The following is a 25021-nucleotide window of genomic DNA, read 5'->3' on the forward strand; positions in this document are numbered from 1 at the left end:
CCAACAGTCAGACTGGATGTGTCTGTGCATTTTTCCCCTAAATTTCTGAATTTGTTCTAAACCATTATTGTATATACGTATATAGCTGTACTGATAAATAAAGATAAGAAAATAAAGGCATACAAACTGTATTGATATTTACAACTGACTTTAAAAGTCTAGATACTAATCTTTTGAATGATGACTACCATTTATACATATACCATCATCAAAACCCCAAAACTAGTCGAATTTTTTTTTATTGCTAACTTGATAAAAATGAAAAGATTTTAAACACAGTACATACAGAAAAAAACTAATACTGCTAAAAATATACCATGATATCCTCTCATAAATATATCTAGTTTACTTAAGCAAGAGACGATTTCAATTTTTAAATTGTGAATCAGAATGTCTTTGTAAGTCTATAATTTCCAATCGATAGATATCAAAAGCCTTGATTTCGTATTATGAGCATTTTAAGGAAGTTTGTTGTTTACAGTTCAACTCGTAAGCTTTATGGACACCTATCATGATAGGTTGACTCTTATGGAATATCTGTTTCAAATTTGGACAAATTATGCCCTGATTGTCAATGCCACTGTCCAATTCCCTTTGCTCTATTGTGACATCAATAAATGCGACTTTTCACCGAAATCTGACTTGCTTCAAACAGAATCAATATATCATTTTAACATCTACTCGACATCAAGTTATTTTGACCTTTTGCACTTTTTTTGTCGTCACTGTTGAGTCTGTTGTAGACGCTACTGTCGTACAACATTTTAAAGCCGGGTATCTATGATGAGTTTATTTAACATGCAACAACACGGTTGCCACTTGTAAAACAAAACCTGCGTATTTATGATGAGTTTATTTATTATTCCGGAGCAACGGAGTTAACACCTCCTTTTGATTATACAGGTTTTTGTGATGTTTGTATTTAGTTTTCGGTGCTATAATATTCTGTTTCAGTGGGTTACAATCTCGCGTATGAATTATTCTAAACAATAGCTTTTTATTCGTTCAAGTTTATGGTTGGATAAATCACATGTACCGATGGAATATGCATTTAGTGATGTCTTATGGTTAGACAAAACATTCTACAATCAGACATTTTCTAATACGTTATCACCGGATATGACTTATCAGCATATTCTAAAAGGAGTAGCATGGCCGGTTTCTATATTTGAAAATCAACTGTTAACCTTTCCTGTTCTTCAAATTTTTGTTTTTTGAGTAGTTTATTTGACAAATTTTGTTTTTCTCATCGCTATTTAAATAAAGGCAACAGTAGCATACCGCTGTTCGAAATTCATAAATTGATTGAGAAATAAACAAATCCTGGTTACAAACTAAAACTGAGGGAAACACATCAAATATAAGAGGAGAACTACGACACAACAGAAACACAACATTAAAATGTAACACACACACAAACGAACTATAATATAATAGTTATCAAAGGTACCAGGAAATAAATTTAGTACGCCAGAGGCGCTTTCCATCTACATAAGACTCATTATTGACGCTCATATCAAATATTTATAAAGCCAAACAAGTACAAAATTGAAGAGCATTGAGGATCAAAAATTCCTAAAAGTTGTGCACAATAGCAATATTCCTGACTTGGTACAGGACACTTTAATGAAAAAATGGTGGGTCGAACTTTGTTTTGTGGCATGCCAAACCTCCCTTTTATGGCAATGTTATATACTTTTGCAAACAGCAAATTTTTATAAAATGACTAAAAAATAGATATAAATGATAAAACCGGTGACTATCTAGAAATAAAAACGGATAGATAAATAACCTAAACCAACATATAAAAATTCACAGCCGCGTTAGCCAAATCGATAAACGCACAAATTTATGTGACGTCACATTTGAATTTCAAAAAACTTTCCAAAACATTGGATAGAATTAGGATAGAAAAATAGGATGGAATAAGGCTAGAGTTCAAGATTAGGTTTGTAGTGTTTACATACCATTTATTTATTAATAACAATGAACATTACAATACTAACTGAAATCAAATTGTGGTAGTAATTAGATAATTAATTTATTATCTAGCTATGTCGGTATTTCTTCTAAATCAAGCTGTAAACCAATATATCGTATAAATTTAGTTGAACCAGACTTAAATCTATAAATGAACTGGATGATTAATTATTTTTACCATAACACACGAATACAACAGAAAAAAAATAAGATTTACAACTACAAACGATAAACATTTGACAAAATTCGATGAGAATAACAAATATTACATCAAAACTAAATACATGAATTTCGGATAGAAAAGTGACACGTCTTATAGAAATGCGAATTCACGTCCGGTAATTAAAAGATCAGCCAACATAATGACAAACCACAATCTTACACGTTGTAAAAATGTCCTTAGTTAGTTTGGACAAAGACACATCGTATGGATCAACCAATTCGTGTTCGTTCAAAAAAAGTTTTTTACTTTACTTATCTTCTTATCATTTTTTTCTAACCAATTCTTTGGAAATACTTAAATTACAATTTAAATTGTAATGCAAATTAGTGTAGGCCTGCAATCAGACAAAAACTTTAATATGAACCAAAAACAAGCAAATACAACTAAAAAATTAAAACAAAAAGAACCAGCAACGAAAATAAGAATACAAAACCCAGTAATATATTAAGAACACGTTTTAAATGCTAATATGTGCAAAATCTATTCGACTCCATAGAACATAATCAGTCAGCCATTTAAATTGAGTCAAGCCCGCATTTATGTTAGGAATACATGGTGATCATCACTTTTATATAAGTTTTTTATTGTTATGTTGATGGGTTGTTTGTATCACCTATAATTCTTAAAACATGTTGGCCATAATCTGGAACAGTTTGTTAAGTTATTAATAATTATTCTATAAAAATAAACTATACATTTATTTTATATCTGACAAGAACTTATGCATTATTTGTTGTGAAAAAATAAAAAATTTTCATAAGAATTTTTTAGTCATTAAGACAAGGATTTGTATAGTATGTTACAATACAAATCATTGATTAAGGTTATTTAGAGTAAAATGCAAATGTAGACATCGGTATGAGCCAAGGCTCCGTGTCAAAAGCCGTACCTTGACCTATAATGGTTTACTTTTGTGAATTGTTATTTGGATGGAGAGTTGTCTCATTGGCACTCATACCACATATTTCTATATCTATATATTGAATCGACAATAATATTGTTACTCAGATTAGACAGATAACACAATGAATTATATGGAGTCAAACTCACATCTCTTCCTTGGTGGTCACAGATTACGGATTTGGCTATACTTTTTGGACCTTTTGGATTATAGCTTTTCATCTTTTATATAAGCTTTGGATTTCAAATATTTTGGCCACGAGCATCACTGAAGAGACATGTATTGTCGAAATGCGCATCTGGTGCATGAAAATTGGTACCGTAACTGACAGTGATTTGCTAATGATAAAATAAGTTTTTATAGAAAATCCATCTCATTCATTGACGCTACGAATTAATGATATTTAGCCATTTCTATTTTTTAAATATATTTATCTCACTGAAATATCACTATTTCGCTATTGATCAATTTCTCTTATGTAAAACTGTCGAAAAGTTATTTTATTTTGGAAAGTTATATAGTTTTTTTCTGTTTATTTTCCTGAGTTTATTGCAATATCGTAATATTATATTAAATAATGACATGTTTTTGTTAATCCGGCGCTTCGTACTTTTTTTCCCGAATAGTAAGAGTAAAACAGTTTTATCGTATTTTAATAAGTTCTTTGTAATGTATTTTGTTTTTGTGTCAGCATAAACTCCAAAACCCATTTTGGATGGAGGTGTGTTATGCCGACTGACGTCCGAGGGCTGTACCCTAGGTATTAGATAATGGACCTTCTTTTCACTGTCTCACGACTTTGATCTGATAACGCGTACTGTCATCGTTACTACTACGTCAGAGACTCATCGACCGATACTCCATCGTGGTTAGGTAGCACAATACACAGTTTATAGGAAAAAAACTTAAAATGGACACTCATAATTTTTAAACACCCTCTTTCCCCTCCTGTCTAACAAAGAAGGCTTTATATGTGTGTTATGCATTTATATACTTATAGAAAGAAAGAGAATCTTCCATAGATTTGATTTCTAATGGTCATAAGGGTGAAATATAATCCTTTTTTGGGTGTAACCATGGCAGCAATCTGCATTTCTTATATACAAAATATAGCAAAAAAGGGGGTGAACATGTCACAAAAGTCTCTAAAATTTGGTCTAAAGGAAAATTTCAATCGATTACAGTGATACCTTTCCTGAATCCATAAGTTCATATCTATCAAGTGGTCCAATAATAATCATATGCATTTCTGCTCGTTTTTCCATAAAATTGAATTGAAAAGATCGAGCGAAAAATCTTTGTTGATAAACACTACAATAATTTATGGACCTATGGACGGTACAGATAGGAAAATACGGACTGCCAATCATATAAATGGCCTATAAAACATATTAAAAACAATCTAGATGTTCATATAAACCCACTAAGAAGGCTATATTATTCTTCAATTATCTAAAATCAATTTTATTGTACAAAAACTTTCATATTTAAAAAAATCACAGGGGTCATAATGCGAAACTAAACTTCTAACTGTGTATTGCTACCTTCACGGGCTACCAAGCTGACCAAACTGGCCCTGAAAGCAGCCGTTGTGAAAAACCCCCATCAAAATAGTCAACAAACGTAACCAAAACAACTCACAAAACCAAGATGGCGGCCTACCAAAATAGCGTCCTCCACCTGTTCATGACCCACTGCAGAAAATATTCAAACGCTCACCAATCGCCTTCGGGTACCGAGACGACCGTGCAAGGGCTGTATAGCCAGACTAGGTCGTTAAAAACTTCCAGTTGTTGTTGTCTTCCTTGGACATCTACATAGGTAGTAATATGATTACAAGAAGTGTTGTTTGGTCGCTGTCAGGGGAACATTGCGCATTAATGACAGAGGACAGGGACAGTATCTGTATTACTAATACTCAAATGAGTCTAGTGTTAATACATACCTTCAAGCTGTCATAACGATCGATGACTTAATTCAACCCAAGAAAAAGAGTCATCAGAATATCCCCGATTTAAAAAACAAAACAAAAACGATTTTATCTTTTTCTGTTTACATTTTCCTCTTTCCCCCTGAAAACTATTACTACAGATCTATTTTTTTCAGTTTGAATTGAAAGAGCTATAACTCTAACAGAATTACTAAATTTGAAAGGAAAAGAACATCTAGTCAACACCATGACTAAAAGTGTAAAGGCGAAAAGACGAACAACTACAATATTATTCCAAGAACAGAGTTCAAGGACAGAGAAAATTAACCCTACATAAAACAGGTGTTAATGTGTGATACTAGTTAGTCATAAACGAGGAAACATAAAGTGGCTAGGAGGAATGAAACATAACAGGAAAACATGCCGTGATATCGTACGTCCATCTTTTAAAGATATATCGAATTTGACAATTAAGGATCCTTCGTCAATTCCTTCCTTGTTCCGGTAAATATCAATCATCAATCATTTAATCAGAGACATATAATACAATATTGTATTATATGTCTCTGATTTAATTAAGTGGAATGGAAATATCTCTAAAATTGTAACTTGACATCTTTTGTCGAATAAAACCAAACAACAACGAACATGACCCATATGTGTAACGCTTAAGCATCTATGTTGTACTAATAATGTTTGATAAGGAGATTTCATGCTATTGTCCCCCCGCGATGCAGGGGACATGGAAATACAGGGCGCCAGTCTGTCCATCCGTGTGCCCCTCCGGTCTTGATTTGTTTTAAATAACTATTTAATTTAAACTTATAAAGTGTGATAGCGTACGTCACACTATATAAGAAAAATTAGTATTGAGTCTGGTTGATGTTTATTTACTAACAGAAATTTTACAAGCAAATATAAATTTATAATAATATAATTTGTTTTTCATAAGAATGCAATTTTAATGCTTGTTAAATTTATTACAAAATTTATAACAAATATTCGTATTTTATTGTTTTTCTATTTATTCTAAAAACACGGCATACACTGTAGCACTTACAAACATGTCATTCACAGCATAATGGAATTCAGCAAAGTCATCTGTGTTAGTGTTCCATAAACAACGACTAGTACTCCGTAAACACTGGTCAGAGCTTTGTCCCATCAACACCTGTACAACATACTTATATCGTGGGAATTGTAAGTCCTTTAACTTCTCCTGTATAATGTCACACATGGTCGGTGCTGATTTTTTACACATATTTGGGTCATATGTTTCGTTTTTGTTTATATATGATGTCACGACGTCCTTTAAAATTTCTTTTGCTTTCGATGATTTGAATTTTTCTCCATCTTTAGGTGTGAATCTGTATGTATTTTCGTATCTGACCTTTGGCCCTGGTGGTTTTGTGTATGATGTACCAGATATACTGCCACGTGATGCCATTGATGGTCTGCGTCCGAATGAAAAATGAGACATTCGTCTGAGGTTAGGCCCCATTGTTGAGCCGCCTTCTGTTTCGCTGATAGAAGCTTTCTTCACCATTGCCTTTAATTTACCTATCATCGTGTATCTACAAGGATAGAAGCTGTCTTTAACATTGCATTTAATTCACCTAACTTTTTTTATCGACAATGGTGGAAGATTTCACTACAACTGACTTTGATTTACTTATATATTGAAGTGAACGAATTTGACTTTTTCAAGTCTTAAATGCTATTAGCATGTCATGTAAACAAACATTTAATCTGTGCAAGTGTCGTGTCATAATTTTTATGGCAGTTCATGGACCAAATTATAATTTTTAATTTAAAATTTTACCAAACTTATATGAAAGAGGGACGAAAGATACCAGAGGGACAGACAAAAATATAAAAATTATACAACATAGTGATGCATTGAAAGCAAATAGGAAAATGTCATTAATATATGACAGACAATAGACATTAAACAAGGATATAGTTTTTTTATTTTTATTTTCACTGCAATTCTTCATTTGTTGATATGTTTCATGATGTTTGATGATCTCACAGACAAGTTTATAAATAACAATGTTTCAAATGTAGTTAGAACATGCTTTTTAGGGATTGCATTCAAAGGAAATTTGCAGTAAAATAAAAATAATAAAGCAACAAAATATTGGTTTTATTGTACGACAGGATTTTCTATAAAAAAATCACTTGAATTTAAAAAAATAAAACATGAGAAGTCTTAAAATAAATTATACCAAGGAGATAAAAAAATCTCACATTTCAAGAGAAACTTAATACCCATGGCAAAAACAAAGAATGATGAAAAGACAAACAAATTTATAAAAAAAACTCACAAGTACACAGAATGCAGATTGAGCAACACACATTCATTTAAAAACAGAACGGTTTATGGCCTAAACTTGAAACTAATCAAACGGAATCGAAAATAAATCAATTAGCTAGCACTCCGTATCGTTAGGTATTGTCAAGTATATTTTAAAAATCTGTCATGTACATGTATCGAAACTTATAATAAAAGTGTCCATTTGATTACAATCTAATTTAAATTAGCGTTACACGTACATAAAACACTGTTTATAGATACTATCAAAATGACCAGCTCCACTTCAAAACACATATAAAGCCTTCTAGGTCAGGACCCCAAGATCAACATTTGTTTTGAGGAATTTCGTTGAACACAATGACGACTTTTTAAACAAAAGATAATAGATTATTGTTATTCAAGTAACATTCCGTACATTAATAAAAACTGAAAAATTTAAGTGGTACTTTTTACAGAAATTGTCCGTAATTAGATTAATAGAAAGTCTTACCAGTAACGTATGACGATATGACGATTTGTTTTTCTATTACCTCTTCAAATTATCATCGATGCGCATTTACTATGTATAAATCGGTCATTATTTGTTTATATTAAGACATAGTATGGCAACGCCAGCTCCTACCCATTATGAGAAAAACAATTGTCGTTATCCTTTAATTATCTGGATAAGACAACATAAGTTTAAATTTAAATTAAGATCAGATACCGGTCCATACAAAAAATATTTAATGATAAAATCTTTAAGCGTCTGAAATAGTGACGATAATTTGCACCAGTGCATGAAGTATGTACTATTCAATTAGAAAAATAAAATATACATTTAAAAATATATAGTCTATCAAAAGAATGCAACACTCAGGTTCTTGTAAATATAATAAATTTGAAATAAGTTAGTGACTTGTGCGCGCAATTTGTAATTTATTTTGCATGGCACTCCCGAGGGAATCCGTATTTAGGTGCATTTATGATCAATGTAAAATATCTTTTTCGGTAACTCTGACTGAATTTATATTTGCAAGATTTTCTCAGAACTACGACAATATTTATGACATTACAAAATGGTAAAAGAGTTTTGGGTATATATTGACTATTTCAGGTACGGATGGACAGACAGTCCGAGGACAACGTAAAGTGCTGAGTATTACTGGATTGAACTTTCTCATGAAGGGTAAACAGAAAGTAGTCCGGGAAGTATTTAATTGAGTATTTCTTGTTTAGCATTTATCGGGTATGGGCGGACAGACAATCCGATGACAATGTAAAGTTATTGGTATTTTTGTATTAGTCTGCATCAGGTACAAGCGGAAGACAATCCGAGGACAAGACTTTATCAGATACATATGGTCAGACAGTTAGAGGACAACGTAAAAGATTTGGGATGACTGGTTAAGCTTATATCATGTATGCATGGACAGACAGTCCGAAGACACTGTTAAGTACTAAATAGATCTGTATCAGATACCAATGAACATACAGTGCTGAGTGTTTATGGATAAGCCGGCATCATTTAAGGATGAACAGTCATCTATTCGTCTTTTCACTATTACTTGATTAATTTATATATTACAAACCACAATTGTTACAATGCATGCATTACAAATTAAATTCTCTCATTTGTGCAAGTATTTTCAAGAAAACGCAATCATATTTTTATAATTCATCTTTAAATGATACTATATCTGTTATTACATCTTGAATATATATATGTTCAAAATCAACGAAAATTTTCACATATCCCACATCATCATATTGTCACTCGGCAAATTCAATTTACATGATGGGTGAGAAGAAAACATTAAATATAAGGTTTGGGAAGCCCACAATTTGTTCCAGCCCGTTATCGGATACGACTTCTAAGAAAGCCTGGTTGGTTCTGGTAGTATACTATTTATGGTATATCGTTTGTTCTGTCTAGATAATATCTTGTAAGTTAAAATCACAACTAATTAGGAATATATCTTTTTGGTGTTTTGCTTTGATATTATTTATTTCGTCTTCGATTTTATCCAGGTAAGTGTCGTCTGTTTTATCTCGTGGTTGATAGAATGCATTTATAGCATTTCCCTTTTTCTTCTTAGTAATAGTACCAGTTTGTAGTTCTATATCTGTTCTTTTTATGATATTCTGTAGATGTAATATTTGTTCAGTTGCAGTCAACACAAGGTTTTTTTTGTGAGACAATTGGTCAAGTGTATACACCATTGAATTCCTTTAAAAAGGAGTTTAAAAACCTATAATAATTAATGTCGTATCAGCATGTAAAGGACTCTTAATAAAATTTATAATGTTAATTTAATTTTTAAATTCGAGGGCAAAAAAAAAAGCGGGCTTATCATACTTTCTCCTTTGTATAAGAGTTTGAAGTATTGATAATATTTTTTTTAAATGGAGAACATATAAATTATGCGATCTAAGTTTAGGGATAAGGTTTGGCAAAAAACTTTTATCTCACACGTTATGTTTAAGTACAGTTATGCATTTTTTAAATAATGTCATCAAATACAAGTTCAAATCTTTTATTTTCTTTAAGATATTACACTTTTTATTTTGCACTGGTCAATATTGGTCTCGTTAGTGTCGTATCTTAACTGCAATAACTAAAATTACGACCAAATATCTTTTTACTAGCAGATATGAAATCATCAATGTTTTTTATTTTGTTGCATGGATTTATTTGTAAATTACTAAGTAAGTATAAATTGTTTTTGTTTGCAATAAATGTACAGATACGTATTATGTACAACAGTGTTAGCGTATTGTGTACATTAGTTTTCGCGGATGTTCAATTAAGAGCCATTTCGCCATTTTAGGAGTAGCTACACTACTATTGAAAGCCTTATTTTGAGGGAATGTAGTTTACATATTTCTTAAAACAAATTTGGTTCTTACTAATTTTATAGAGATATTTGTATCAATTGTAATGTTGTGTATGGTCATATTAAGCTTGTAATATAAGTAACTAACTGCGAAGTCAGGAACAATCAATCAAATCAATCAAATCAAAATAAATAAGAATATAGACTTTGATTTTATTACATATTTTGATTTCATAAAATATACCGTTCAATGGCCAATACAGAAATCGAACATAGCTTTTGGTTATAACAAAATCGTAACTTAATGATAAACAATACATTACCATTTAGCGAAACACAATCTGAATACAAACAGACAAATGCAACAATACCTAAAACAGAGCCTTATAGACAACAGTAGTATACCGGTGTCCAAAAGACATAAAACTTGTAAACAAGACATTAAACGATGTGAACAAGCCAGATGTCAAGTTAGTTGGCCAGGATGGTTATCATGATTTTCATTTCTGTATCTGAAACCGTAAATAGTGAGGAAAAAGCCGATAGACGTTTATTTCAACATAAAACATTTATGACCCTTTTCACCCTTGAATGCCTATGAAAAATACGAAAAGGAGTATTTCCAGTCTATAACCGGTGACTTTTAGCTGAACAAAAAACATATAAGAAAATAAAAAAATAAAGGAAGTACATCTCATTGGATCTGCCATTATCTTGTATCGCTGTTTCGTTTTATTTCCCAAATTATCCTTTTACTTTGTCCTTTCATTGGTATATATATTATGTTTTCTTAAATTCCACAAACATGATGTTACAGAGTATGTTTATGCACCTGTCCTGATTGATTCAGGGGCCTGTCGTTCAGCAGTTATCGTTTGTTGATGTTGTTCATTGGTATTTTCCCGTTTGGATATATAAATTAGATCGTTGGTTTCCTGTTCGAATTGTGTACGCTAATAATTTTAGGGTCCTTTATAGCTTGCTGTTTGGTCTGTATCAAAGCCCTGTGTAAAAGGCCGTACTTTGACCTGTGTTTGTTATTATCAGGTTGAGAACAACCCTCCCTCAGACAAGGGGCCATTTTACTGATGTAGAAAAGAAAATAGAAATACCAAGGACTTGTATAGTTCTTCTATACAAAACCTTTGAAAACTTAGAATTTTGTACTCAAAAAGAGGAGAGTTACATCATATTTTAATCAACTTTTTCTATTAAAAGAGGGGTACACTTATTTTGAATAATATTAAACTGTTAAAGTAAATGTGTTAACATGGTGAAAGTTTTGACCATTCAATACCAGATAGATATATAGTTCTTTGAGAAAATATGAGCCCTTTTGTACAAACAAATATGCTATAACTTATATTGATCCCTCATAAATAAAGGCAACAGTAGTATACCGCTGTTCAAAACTCATAAATCCATGGACAAAAAACAAAATCTGGGTAACAAACTAAAACTGAGGGAAACGCATTAAATATAAGAGGATAACAACGACACAACATTAAAATGTAACACACAGAGAAATGGACTAAGCATTAGACAAAATCCTATGAGAATAACAAATATAACATCAAAACCAAATACATGAATTTGGGATAGATAAGTACCGTGACACGTCTTATAGCAATGTGAATTCACACTCAAAAATAAGAGAAAACAAACGACACAACGGAACACAACGTTAAAATGAAACACACACAGAAACGAACTATAATATAACAATGGCCATATTCCTGACTTGGTACAGGACATTTTTAAAAGAAAAAATGGTGGGTTGAACCTGGTTTTGTGGCATGCCAAACCTCCCTCTTTTATGGCCATGTGAAATATAACATTAAAATGACAACACAACATTACAGGAATACAATATAAATAAATAGGAGAACATATTGACAAAGAAACACACGAATAATAGCTAACAAAAGGCAATAAGTTTAAAATTTTAATACGCCAGAAGTGCATTTTGTCCACACAAGACTTACTAGTGACGCCAAGATAAAACATGCAAAAGGGATATTTATAACATTAAGGGGTTGCCCCCAAACTTATTATGACTTGGATGGAGAATTGTCTCATTGTCAGTCACACATACATAGACCAGATTTAATTATTTCTTGATGAACAGGGAAAAATACTACAGAAATTAAAGAAATGTCAAAGTACAAGTGATAAATAAAGTTTTAATATTGTCAAAACCTACTATTTTATGTTTACAAAAAAAAAATATAATCGCTCTCCTTTACTTTTCAAGTTTTGCCTAAAAAATTTGCAAATTAAATATTTTTTTATTAAAATTTTCAAATCGCTCGCTCGCCCCAAATTTTGGAGTCCAAAAATCCGTAGTAGAACAAGAATTTAAATTGGTGTGGCCTAAATCATTTGTAGCTATCAACAGTCATTTCCTTTTTAACAATTTAAATTGCATGTTTTCCAAGTATTGTTTATAGAAAACAAAAGCAATACTGACACCAAATACTAGTAGACAATAGTTACTTTGAAGAAACGCTTCTCACGAATTTTATACTATATTTCATTCAAATATATAAAAAGGATGATGTGGTATGATTTCCAATGAGGCAACTCTCCACAAGAGACCAAATAACACAGAAATTAATAACTATAGGTCATCGTACAGCCTTCAACAATATGCAAAACCCATACCACATAGCCAGTTATAATTCGGAAACATTTTTGAACACATTATCACGGCTATGATAGTACACAAAGTGAAATATAAAGACAACATATCTAATTATCGTTAGATTAGTATCAATATCATAGTCTTGTTTTTTAGGATGTAACATTCTCTCATCATCTGAATATGGGTGCCATGTTCAAAGTTTTGTACAGGCAACAACACATTCTGTGATGAGCTTGGACAATGTAAGTGTGAAATTGGTTGGTATGGAGACCAATGTGTATAGTGAGTACTAGTTCTAAATGTTTATTTGGGTTTGTGTCCTGAGGTTGCTGTTTCATTTATGTATTTTAAAATTTCCATATATATTTGTAAACGTAGGAATAATAAACAAAATTGCTATATAAAAAATTAACTTTTTTCATTACAAAGTTCTAATCTTGCACAATTATTTTTATAAAAGACATGACGTGCTCACGAAAATCACTGCCATACCTTTGTTAAACATTTGATTCATTAAGTTTTTAAACGTTTCTGTAGCTACGTTAGGAAGCACTCTACAGTTAGAAAATAAAATTAAAAATGAGCCACAAAATGTTTATCATCTCCTATTCCTGGATTTCTAATACATAAACCTAACTGTTTGTGTTGTACATGTGCATATGTATGAAATCAGAATATTCCATAGATTTGATTTTCAAAAGTTAAAAGAGTGAAAATTAATTCCTTTTATGTGTACCCATGGCAACGTTCTGCATTTATTTACCATAAAATATTGCAAAAAGGGGGGTGGACATGTCACATATCCCCCAAAACTTGGATCAAACTAGAATTTCAATGCCTTTGAGTGTAGAGTGCTACCTTACGTCGGGCTGTGTTATGCGACAAAGGTATCTGCGTTCTTGATTTTAGCCAACGATTGTAAATTAAATGATTAAGACAAAAAATACAATGGAAACATAAGTGTCACTAAAGGTGGATTCCAATGTTTGTTTTGGGTCTATGGTTTACATAATACATTTTCTACACATCATAATTATTGCCGGGCTCCTAAAGAAGACTCAGTAGAGATACCATGGTGTTATATAAATGATACTATGAATATAAATGGACATCCCTAGAATCACTGTGATATTCCTATATGCGGTAAGAACATGTAACGTTGTACCTCTTTAATTGACATAGCTTACAGAAATAATCCCTGAATAATAATACATTAAAAAATCACATAATCAATATGAACTTGTTCATACGAAAGAGTTGAAAAGATTTAAAATTTATAATTTTTTGCCCGTTGTCAGCTCATTGCAGATCCTGTTATATGCACATTTTGATTATAATCGCAATGGTGGTATGATGTTAGTGCAATACACGACATTTAGGTTGCTGTTTCGTTCTCTGTAATCCGGGACTTACCAACTAGATGAACATTAGTATGTGATGCTCTTAGCTTTCGAAGAAATATCAAAGACTTGCTTGCTCAGAATTAAAAAAAAATATTACCCTGCAGGGAGCCATGTTTGTTTATGACCTTCTTCCTTGCAAACTAGCATATTAGGAATTCGGCTCAGCAGTCGTTCTTGTACAAAGCAGGGTTCATGGTCTTACTATTTAAATAAGATATCGTCGTTAAATGCACGTGACACTTGCTAAAAAAAAGAAGAAAACAAAGGAAAAGAACAAAATTCTCTTAGTCAGATAAAAGAGATTGATAACAGAATATATCTGTAATAATTATATTCGAATATACAAAAATTTTACCATATGCAAATTTTCATGGCATTCACACGTATAAAACTATAACACATATATGTAAATAATACATGCAACAGATGTTAACCGATGTTAACCGATGTTCAAATATTTTAAACGCTTTAGAAGACAAACCAAAGTTTCAAATAAAAACTGAGGAAATCGCATGATCCAAAAAAAAAGTAGCGACATAGGTTGCATTGATAGGGTAAGCATCTCCTTCTCGGCATGCAAAATGTAGATGTAAACCTTAATGTCGCAACATTCACTACTTCCAGTACGAAGCAAACATGAATTAAAAAACACCTGAATTTGTTTTCATTTTGTCTATCTTAAAATAAATTTAACAGCATGCCAGCCTGGTTTCTATGGACATAATTGTGAGAATCGTTGCCACTGTGCTGTTGAGGGCTGTGATGTTCACACTGGAAAATGTAATAATCAAACAGCTGGTTGTCATATGTCATAGACTGGAAAGAATTGTTCAATGCGTGAGATATTACTTCCAAATTTCGACTTGTAAACAATAATCTCAGCTGTTAAACCATACACGAGTTGTCACTGAATCAAAATACACTAACTTTGAAAGTAGTAATTGAAATCGCCTGTTGTACATCTTGAAAATTGAACTAGACGTGTTTTCAAGCAACAAGGATGGTTTTGCTCAATCCTATAAAAGAGACACAACGGCCAAGGAGAAAAATCTATGTAATATCAACAGCGTCTGAAAAAAGAGGGAATTAATATTTGAAGATACAAAACATGAAAAAAATTGTCTAGAATTACAATAGCGTTACCCCAATTTACCAACGAATTTGTCTCACGCTTCAGAGACTACATGTACACCAAACTGCAAATCAAAAGTAGAGAAAAGTGTTTTAACCAAATCAGTTTAAGACTGAAAAATCTCTATTTTGAGACTTTTAACTCTTGGTCAATTACAGTTACCTCCGATATTCAGTTAGATTATCACAAAGAAATGTTTTAACGTGTTCATGAAAATTTAGAACCGTCACATGCAAGACAATTTATGAAGCAAACATAACGGCCTGTATTTATAAACGCCTTTTTTGATAATTGCCACAACATCTATCATACATTGGTTAAGCCCTTTCTTATATTTATATCGATAAAATTCTATTTTGGAATATTCTTGCGTATTGTAAGGCTGGTGACTTAAGTTACGCGAAGTTGCATTCTACCAAAATAAACTGATAAAATACATTTATAAAATACAAACTATTGATGGTAAAGCAGATTGTTTTTTTCATGAAAAGCGTTCAAGGATTACAAATATACTTTATTGAATGAATAAGATCAAATAACTCTCTGCATCATAATTAGTTGATTGTGTAGCTGTATTTCATAAACTATTAATTAGTGACGACTGAGAATATTATTTTGCATAACCTATTCATTTCACAATGGTATCTTACGAATTTATCATATACAAGAAATTTTGGCGTATTGTAAATATCCCCATTAAGCTAAGGGTTTCATGAGGGTTTACTGCAATGCTGATTGATGCTGATTTAGTGTAGGCATAGTCAGCTAAAGTAAATACTTGACATAGTTTTTAGTAAGCTAGTTGGTGCGATTTGTACTTTAAAAATATATTGATTGATAACGTTTCGATCATCTATAATATCTCATTCACAGTTTTTTTTATTTATTAATTGATGTAATTGGAAATTCTATGAAGTAGTACACGCATTAATATTTGTTTTTAATGGAATTTAGTGCAATAATATCTACAATAAGATTTTATTTATCTTAAATGTTTAGTAAGTTAATTTTTATCCTTCTTACTTAAAAGCATATATGTAGAAGGTAAATTCCACACATTGTATATAATTGATAAAATACAACAAACTTGTGATGGTAAGTAATGTTTAAATATATATAAATAAACTCATCATAAATACCAGGATTGAAATTTTATATTTACGCTAGACGCGCGTTTCGTCTACAAAAGACTCATCAGTGACGCTCGAATAAAACAAAATATCAAAAGGTTAAATAAAGTACGAAGCTGAACAGCATTGAGGACTAAAAATTCCTATAAGTTTTGCCAAATATAGCTTAGGTAATCTATTCCTGAGGTAGAAAAGCCTAAGAATTTCAAAAATTCAAAATTTTGTTAACAGTTAATTTACAATTATGAACATATCAATGATAACTCAAGTCAACACAAAAGTGCTGACTACTGGGCCGTTGATACCCTCGGGGAAATAAATCTCCACCAGCAGTGGCATCGACCCAGTTGTTGTAAATAAATTCATCAGGGATACCAGGATTGAAATTTTATATTTACGTCAGACGCGCGTTCTGTCTACAAAAGACTCTTCGGTGACGCTCGAATAAAAAAAATGTTAAAAAGTCAAATAAAGTACGAAGTTGAAGAGCATTGAGGACCAAAAAATTCCTAAAAGTTTTGCCAAATACAGCTAAGGTAATCTATTCCTGAGGTAAAAAAGCCTTAGTATTTCAAAAATTCTAAATTTTGTTAAAAGTTAATTTACAATTATGAACATATCAAGGATAACTCAAGTCAACACAAAAGTGCTGACTACTGGGCTGTTGATATCCTCGGGGAAATAAATCTCCACCATCAGTGGCAGCGACTCAGTGGTTGTATAAAAGTTTATAATACTACGAATGTTTTATAGTCCACAGTTTACAATCTTTTATATAAGGTTGGATTTCAAATATTTTGGCCACGAGCATCACTGAAGAGACATGTATTGTCGAAATGCGCATCTGGTGCAAGACAATTGGTATCGTTAATTTTATAACTATCACTAGGTCGATGCCTCTGCTGGTGGACTATTAGTCCCCGAGGGTATCACCAGCCCAGTAGCCAGTACTTCGGTACTGGCATGAACATACGGAATTTTTGTGTTATTAAAATTTGCTGTTACAAAATATTAGAAATTATTATAAATTAAGGAATGTATCTCCCTCATGCAAAGCTCTGATTCCTTTTACGGATTTGGCTATACTTTTTGGACCTTTTGGATTATAGCTCTTGATCTTTTATATAAGCTTTGGATTTCAAATATTTTGGCCACGAGCATCACTGAAGAGACATGTATTGTCGAAATGCGCATCTGGTGCAAGAAAATTGGTACCGTTAATTTTATTACTACCACTGGGTCGATGCCTCTGCTGGTGGACTATTAGTCCCCGAGGGTATCACCAGCCCAGTAGCCAGTACTTCGGTACTGGCATGAACATACGGAATTTTTGTGTTATTAAAATTTGCTGTTACAAAATATTAGAAATTATTATAAATTAAGGAATGTATCTCCCTCATGCAAAGCTCTGATTCCTTTCACGGATTTGGCTATACTTTTTGGACCTTTTGGATTATAGCTCATCATCTTTTATATAAGCTTTGGACTTCAAATATTTTGGCCACGAGCATCACTGAAGAGACATGTATTGTCGAAATGCGCAATTGGTACCGTTAATTTTATTACAAAGATATTTTACACAGAACACTTATAACAAAATGGACAAAAAGATACAAAAAATACATTTTAGACTGCTTTATCCATTGTGAAAACAGGAAATCGACATCAAGTTTATTTTCCCTTATTTCACTTTCGAATGGCGAGCAAGTAACAACTATCTGTAGTTACTTGAAAAGAAAACGATTAGAAAGATTTGAATGTCAACAACATATTTTGTATATCTCAAATTTTCAATACGAAACAAAATGAACCTTTCATACTAGGATAGAGTGAAATATTTACTCATAATACAGTAAGTGGGAAGAGGACACATAAGAGAGTTAACTCTGAAAAATCAGGTTAACTGTTTTAATCCCATACTATTAGTAAGGAGAAATCATGCTTTTCAATGATCAATTAGTGTTTGTCAGACGGCTACAATCCAACCAAATTATTCCTGTAAATTGTGTGGTTCAAATTTATAGAATTTTTCATATTTTTGTTAACAGGTCAGAAGAAATATTTTTTCAAAACTTTATGAAAATTAAACGAGCCAAATCTATGTAAGTCAAAGTGCTAGATACCCTCTCAATATACGATTTTTTCAAATTTCCAATTTGCAACAAAAAATAGAATTTGTCAAATAAAGAAAAGGCTGAATATCTTATAGTTTGCTATTCAAATGTTTTTAACAAATGAAAACAGGGGAGTTTTCATAGAAAAGTAAATATTGCATTGATATCATTCAAGAGTAAAAAATGAATAACTAACCAATGTGATGTCTTTGACAGGACAAAAGAAGCATATCGACTTGCACAGTTGTATTGGACAGCGGTATACTATTGTGTTATTTATATATTGACAATCATGATGTCAAAATCCTGTGATATTGTCTAGAAACAGTCTGCTCAGAGTTTGATACGCTATTTATTAAATTGTTTTAACGATCCTGCAAATTCATATTTACGAATAATTGTCATAGAACCATAGTTATATATCTATATGGAGTTATTTTCTTTCAGAACGACAGGTCATTCTTTTTCAGAATCAACCCGGACGATACCATGTTTCAATGAAATATGCTCAAAGGCATAAAACAATGACCTGTGTGAGGTCATTATTTTCCATGATAAAAATGCAATCTATAATTTACTTTATTTTATTCGTCTGTTGCCGATGTGGAAATTTATTTTTCAAAGTTCAATCGATGATAGATGTAAAAGAAACCTTCATTGCCCTCATTTTAATTTTAGAAACAAATAACGTGAAGTTTTGTTAATTTATCGCTACAATAAAGCAACATTATCATATATGTAAGATGAATTTTAATATAGACTTTCATAAATAAAAAGCCAGATTAAACATATTCGTGTGTTAAATTTTGAAAATCTTATTGAGTCACACTGAATAGGTTGATTGATTTTTGGTTGCTTGCTTAACGTCCAGTGGCAAATATTTCATGCATGTTCAGGACGATAAACGCTGAATAGGAAATCATACTGTGACCTACATGTATTTGTTTTCGTCTTTGTGTAAGTTCTTAACATTTTAAATTTATGAATACCGTTCACTCTATCAAATGATCAACTAATAAGATAATCTTAATATATTCTATTTAATAACATTAACGTAACTTACGAAAGGGTCGGGTGCGGAAGGTATATAATTATATCCTGATTATCTGTTAATAAAATGTATTGCTATTCAAAAGACAATCTTTCTGAATTTTTCATTCGATTCAATTAAGAACCCAATTAAAATTGTTAAAAAAATAACCACTTTTCCGCGATAGAAATGACATTACAAATAGAAAAAAAACCATACCCCTCCCCCCTTTCCGTAAACTAAGTGGTACAATAAATTACTTACAATGTGTCTTGTATTTGTCATACACCGTTATCGGATGGTAACAATACATTTGTGTCTTACTTCATGCAGTTACCAGTCTATGGAAGGTGCGATACGATAAAATCTTTTCTTATATCAATGAGCGATATTGTCTTATATCAACGAGTTGCATTGTGGGAAATCTCAGACGAATGTTTACATTTTTATAAAGGAACGAAGATTTCTCGGTATAAAGTAATGATTCTTTTCTTAAAACAGGCTGACATTTAACAAGACATACGTCTGCTGTATAATTTCTATGAATTATTTTAAGTTATACCAAGCAAGGTGTATTTAAACGAGAAAATTGAATTGTTGAATAAATGAGACATAAATGCACGATTTATCATTTGTAGATGTACAAATTCAATGAATGTCATGTAGCAAATTATGTAGAATGCAATTGAGATGAATTCAATTGTTGGATAAGCCAAAATCGCCTATAAGTCAAAGATACTGCTATATTTTAAAATATCAATGCGATGTTTGTCTTATATCATAGCGATATTTTTTTAATATAAAAAATTTATGAATGCGATTCTTTTCTAATATAACTGCTATAGTTTTCTAATATAAAGTTAATACGATGACACATCACAATGCATGTCAAAAGAACCGCAAACATAATTCACAAACTTAGTTCATGACCGGCTTAATGTTTGAGGATCAATATCACTAAAATTTCGTATCTGTAACAAAATTAACGCTTACACGATCTTATCATTTTAAAAATGTTGCTTGACCCTATTGATATTTGAAAGTGTTAACAGTTATCAAAGGTACCAACCTGTTCAGTCTATTGTTTTCAATCACATAGTTTAACCGACTAATTCTGATTGAAGTGATGATGCAATGGTGGAATTTAAATGCGGTTGTAAATAGACTACCAACCTATTAGATTCTAATATAGGTCCAGTGGCCGATCAATGCTCTTTATAGCTTGTTGTTCGGTGTGAGCCAAGGCTCCGTGTTGAAGGCCGTACTTTAACCTATAATGGTTTACTTTTTAAATTGTTACTTGGATGGAGAGTTGTCTCATTGGCACTCACACCACATCTTCCTATATCTATTTGAATTGGGACATATGGTTGGACCCCACCCCCTTATCCTAGGTTTGGAACCCCTTTTGAAAACGGCTGGATCTGCCTTTGAGGTCACACTGCTATAGCCTATCCACATGGGTAATATCGAAACAGACAAAAACTAGATATGCCAAAGCGACACGAATTGTCCCGTCTTAAAATGTTGAAAAATCTGCAATTTCAATAACAAATGTGGACACAAACATGATGGTAGTCTCACATGTCAAAAATCAGCTCAAAATCTAGAGGTGTATAGAAAAAGAGTCAGTATAACTGTGATTTTCAACAATTTTCGAAGTTGTTAACCCTTAATTTTGGCCAAAATTAGCGGAGCAAAACAATTTTAAATTTCATCTGCAAATCATCATAGTTAGCTCACATACAAAAAAAAGCAGTCCAATATCTGAAAGCATTTGGAAAAAAGTCTGTATAACTGAGATTTTCAACAATTTATCAAAGTCCATAGCCCGTAATTTCAGCAAAAATTAGCCAAGCAGAACAAAACTTAAACTTGATCTGTAACTCAACATGGTCAACTCACATAACAAAAGTCATCCCAATATATGAAGGCGTTTAAAAAAAACCCTCCGTATAATGGTTTTTTACGGAATGACGGAATTTCGAAATTACGGAATTTCTAACAAGGATAAAGCTATATGGCACCGACAACTTCGTTGTGGACCATACATATCATTACTTAAAAAAACATTCTTTCAAACAGTCCAATCCAATACAGCTCCAAATAACAATAAATATTCAAATGGTAAAATAAATATTCCAAACAAATTAAAATGTACAAATGCTGATGTTTCGAACTTTGAAGATACCAGCTGAGTAGCCTCAGACTATAAATTGAACAACTTCAGATACAACGAAAATCAAAAATCTTGTCAAACAGAAAATGTATTTATTATTAACATAGAAAAAATATTGAGAAGGAAAACAGTTCCTTTTTAATATCAAAGACTTTCCCCGTTGGTAAATCGATATCACTATGAACATAATCAGCTCGCCGCCTGGACGCTCTTTTACATCGCGATGACCGTGAGGGCATTCCGTTGCTTTGTTACCACAGAGATCTGACTTGCGTTTTTGACTAGTAATCGATCGTATAAATAACAATCCGTATCGCTTGTTATAAATTCATTTCTTCAATGAATACTAAAAAAAAAATGTTTAGAAAACAAATGAATAAGATGTAAATGTCTGTTTACGTAAGAAATGTGTATATATTTTTTCTATATTTATACATTTAGATCGTTCAGTGCTGTTTATTTGGTATTTTTATTGACGTAATTGTTCTTGTACCATCATAACTGTCGTTGCCTTTAAAGCTTTAAAAGTGTGCACTTAACAAAAGATTCAGCACCCAAATGACGTTTTGAAGGACAGGAAAGCAGTTATTTATAAGGGGTTTATCTGATATAAGATTTATAGATATATTAAGAAGATGGTGCATGAGTTCGAATGAGAGAACTTTCCATCAAAGTAATAGTTTGTTTTAAGTAAACCATTATAGAACAAAGTAGGGCCTTAAACACGGAGCCTCGACTCTCAGCGAACACCACGCTATATAGGAACCAAAAAATAACTAGTGTTAAACCACTCAAACAGGAAAACCAACAGTCTAATTTGTATACAAAAAGGAGATTCAAAAAAGCACAGGCCAAATTTTGTCGAATCAATCTGAACGAGTACAGTATGATTCATCTTTGTCAAAAGTTAGTTTCATTGTTTTCAATAAAGAAAGTCTTCCATGCATGCGTTACGAGCATATCTGATATATATTATTTGGGTGCGTTCATTAGAAATTTGCTAAATGTTATATATATGTGAACAATGATTTTGATACTTAGCTATTTGATTACGACATTGTTTATTAAACCCCATCGGTACTGGCGTTTTCAAATTTTGAAAATGGTGGATTGAACCTGGTTATATTGCGCTAAACCTGTCAAGTGTATGGCAGTATCATCAAATTCTGTCATATTTACAACGATGCATGAACAAAACAGACATAAGAGGTAAAATTGTCAAAATTTGGAGAAAGCAGTCAAATATTAATACAAATAATTACTATTATAGATATTACAAAAACACCGCTATGATATTTTAAAAGTATCGCATTGATATTTTAAAAGTATCGCATTGATAGTTTAAAAGTAACGCATTGTTTATTTATGTATATAAGAAAAACACAGCACTTCAAATTTTTCACGGACATAAACTTCTAACTAACTTCTGAATGTATATTTAGACTCAATTGTTGTTTATATTTGAACAATAAGTTTTAAAGTTAGTATTTTCATAATTTTTCGTTGCCGAAAACAACATTTTCCGCATGGAATGTCTGCATATTTACAATTGATATTAGACAATATCGCTCATTGATATAAGAAAAGTTTTTATCGATACGCTTCTTCCATAGACTGGACACAGTAATATTTTTTATTGTGTATGGATAATATTTGTTAAAAGGTTTATATCTAGATTTTTTAGTGAATTTTATTTCACATTCTAAATGAGCCGTAGGGCGTATTAAAACCTGAACGCATTAGAAAGGAATATCCCACTTTAGTGTTGTCGGTAAAATAGGATACTAAATTTTACTTAGATACAAATCTTAATGCCCGCGTCACACTGTCCCAATTTTTATATACGATGGACACCCGAATGCGAAAATTGTAAGTTCGTACGAAGTTGGTCCCGATCTCGTTAAAATACCAAAAAGTGACCGAAGCAAGTACGATGAATAACGAAGTCTATACGATGGTGCCGAAATTATATACGATAGCAAAAGATGGACATACGAAGGTTAACCGAAGACGGGTATTTAAGCTTCATATCTCAGCCGAAGCCTACACGATGGATCACGAAGGCTACACGATGGATTACGAAGGCTACACGATGGATTACGATGATGGCGCGATGGCCATACGATGTCTAAAAGATACGAACAGAATTTCGACAACATATCGTTTCTGTACAAGTCTGCCATGCATGGCGGGAAATCGATCTTTTTGTCTAATTCTTATAAAACTTAGTTTATTATCCCCTCGCCTACTACATGTAAGTTGCGTGTAGATACAATTGTTATGGACACTCTAGAACCAAAATACTCAAAACTTGGTATGGTGTTACTCGTTAAAAATATCTTAAGCGCTATTGACTTTAAAGTTCAAAGGTCAAGGTCACAGTGGCAGTTGTATTACAAGGCAATATCGCCCTTTTGGACACTCTAAAACCAATATGCTTCAAAAGATTTTAACCACATTTAGTATATTGTTCCTCCTTGTAATGATCTGACATTTTTTACGTTCAAGACCAAAGGTCAAGGTCATGCAGATGGACTTGTTTTTTCTCCTTGAAATAGCATAATACACAGGAAATTGGTTGCTCATTTTTAACCTGCTGGTTCTAAAGACAATATTAAAGGTATTTCCAGTTACTGAATGTTTTGTTGATTTCTAAAAAAATAGTTTATGTATCAAATATGCATATTCAATTTACAATTTTCTGCATGTGTCATATACAAATATAGTGTCCATATTTGTCCCCAATATGTTACATACGAGGGGATGCCACGCTCGGCATTGCCTTGTTTGAACTGTGAAATGTGTGCACTAGTCTGAATAATCACCCATAATTATGCCCATGTTTACTGATCTATCTTAAAGGTAAGGTAATGGGTTCGTTGATCCCTTTTAAGAAGAAAAAAAAGAGCTCTTTCCAGGAGAATATCATAATAATATAGACAAAAGGAAGGATGTGGGGAAAGCAACAAATGAGGCAAAATATGACATATAGAAAACAAAATGGTTATGGCGTAAACATTCTTGTGACAACAACTCAGACGATACATAAAAAAATCAGAAAAAGTTGGGTTCCCTATATACGTGTACCTGCAGTGTTGGTGTACGAGGCGCGTTTATGATTTTCATTATGTCAAAAATTGACAAAAAATAATATTTTACTTGTAAAAGTAAATCCTGAGCCTGTAATAGCTGCTCTTCTTGTTCCATTTGAATTAATAGGAA

At 32.0% G+C, this 25021-nt stretch overlaps 1 protein-coding gene and 1 long non-coding RNA gene across 3 annotated transcripts in view; one reads left to right on the forward strand and one right to left on the reverse strand.

The window, feature by feature from the left end:
• The window catches only part of LOC139517135 (uncharacterized), a 560758-nt gene that overhangs the window by 338016 nt on the left and 197721 nt on the right, over positions 1-25021 (forward strand). The window lies entirely within an intron of this gene.
• On the reverse strand, positions 5909-14411 carry LOC139499072 (dynein light chain Tctex-type 5-like). Its single transcript, XM_071287745.1, has 2 exons — positions 14312-14411; positions 5909-6608 (listed from the first exon to the last, which is right to left on the reverse strand). The coding sequence occupies exons 1-2, from the start codon at positions 14359-14361 to the stop codon at positions 6059-6061; spliced, it is 600 nt and encodes a 199-aa protein (XP_071143846.1). The 5' UTR covers positions 14362-14411; the 3' UTR covers positions 5909-6058.

The sequence above is a fragment of the Mytilus edulis genome, chromosome 1, assembly GCF_963676685.1.
Source record: "Mytilus edulis chromosome 1, xbMytEdul2.2, whole genome shotgun sequence".
In the NCBI taxonomy this organism is placed as follows: domain Eukaryota; kingdom Metazoa; phylum Mollusca; class Bivalvia; order Mytilida; family Mytilidae; genus Mytilus; species Mytilus edulis.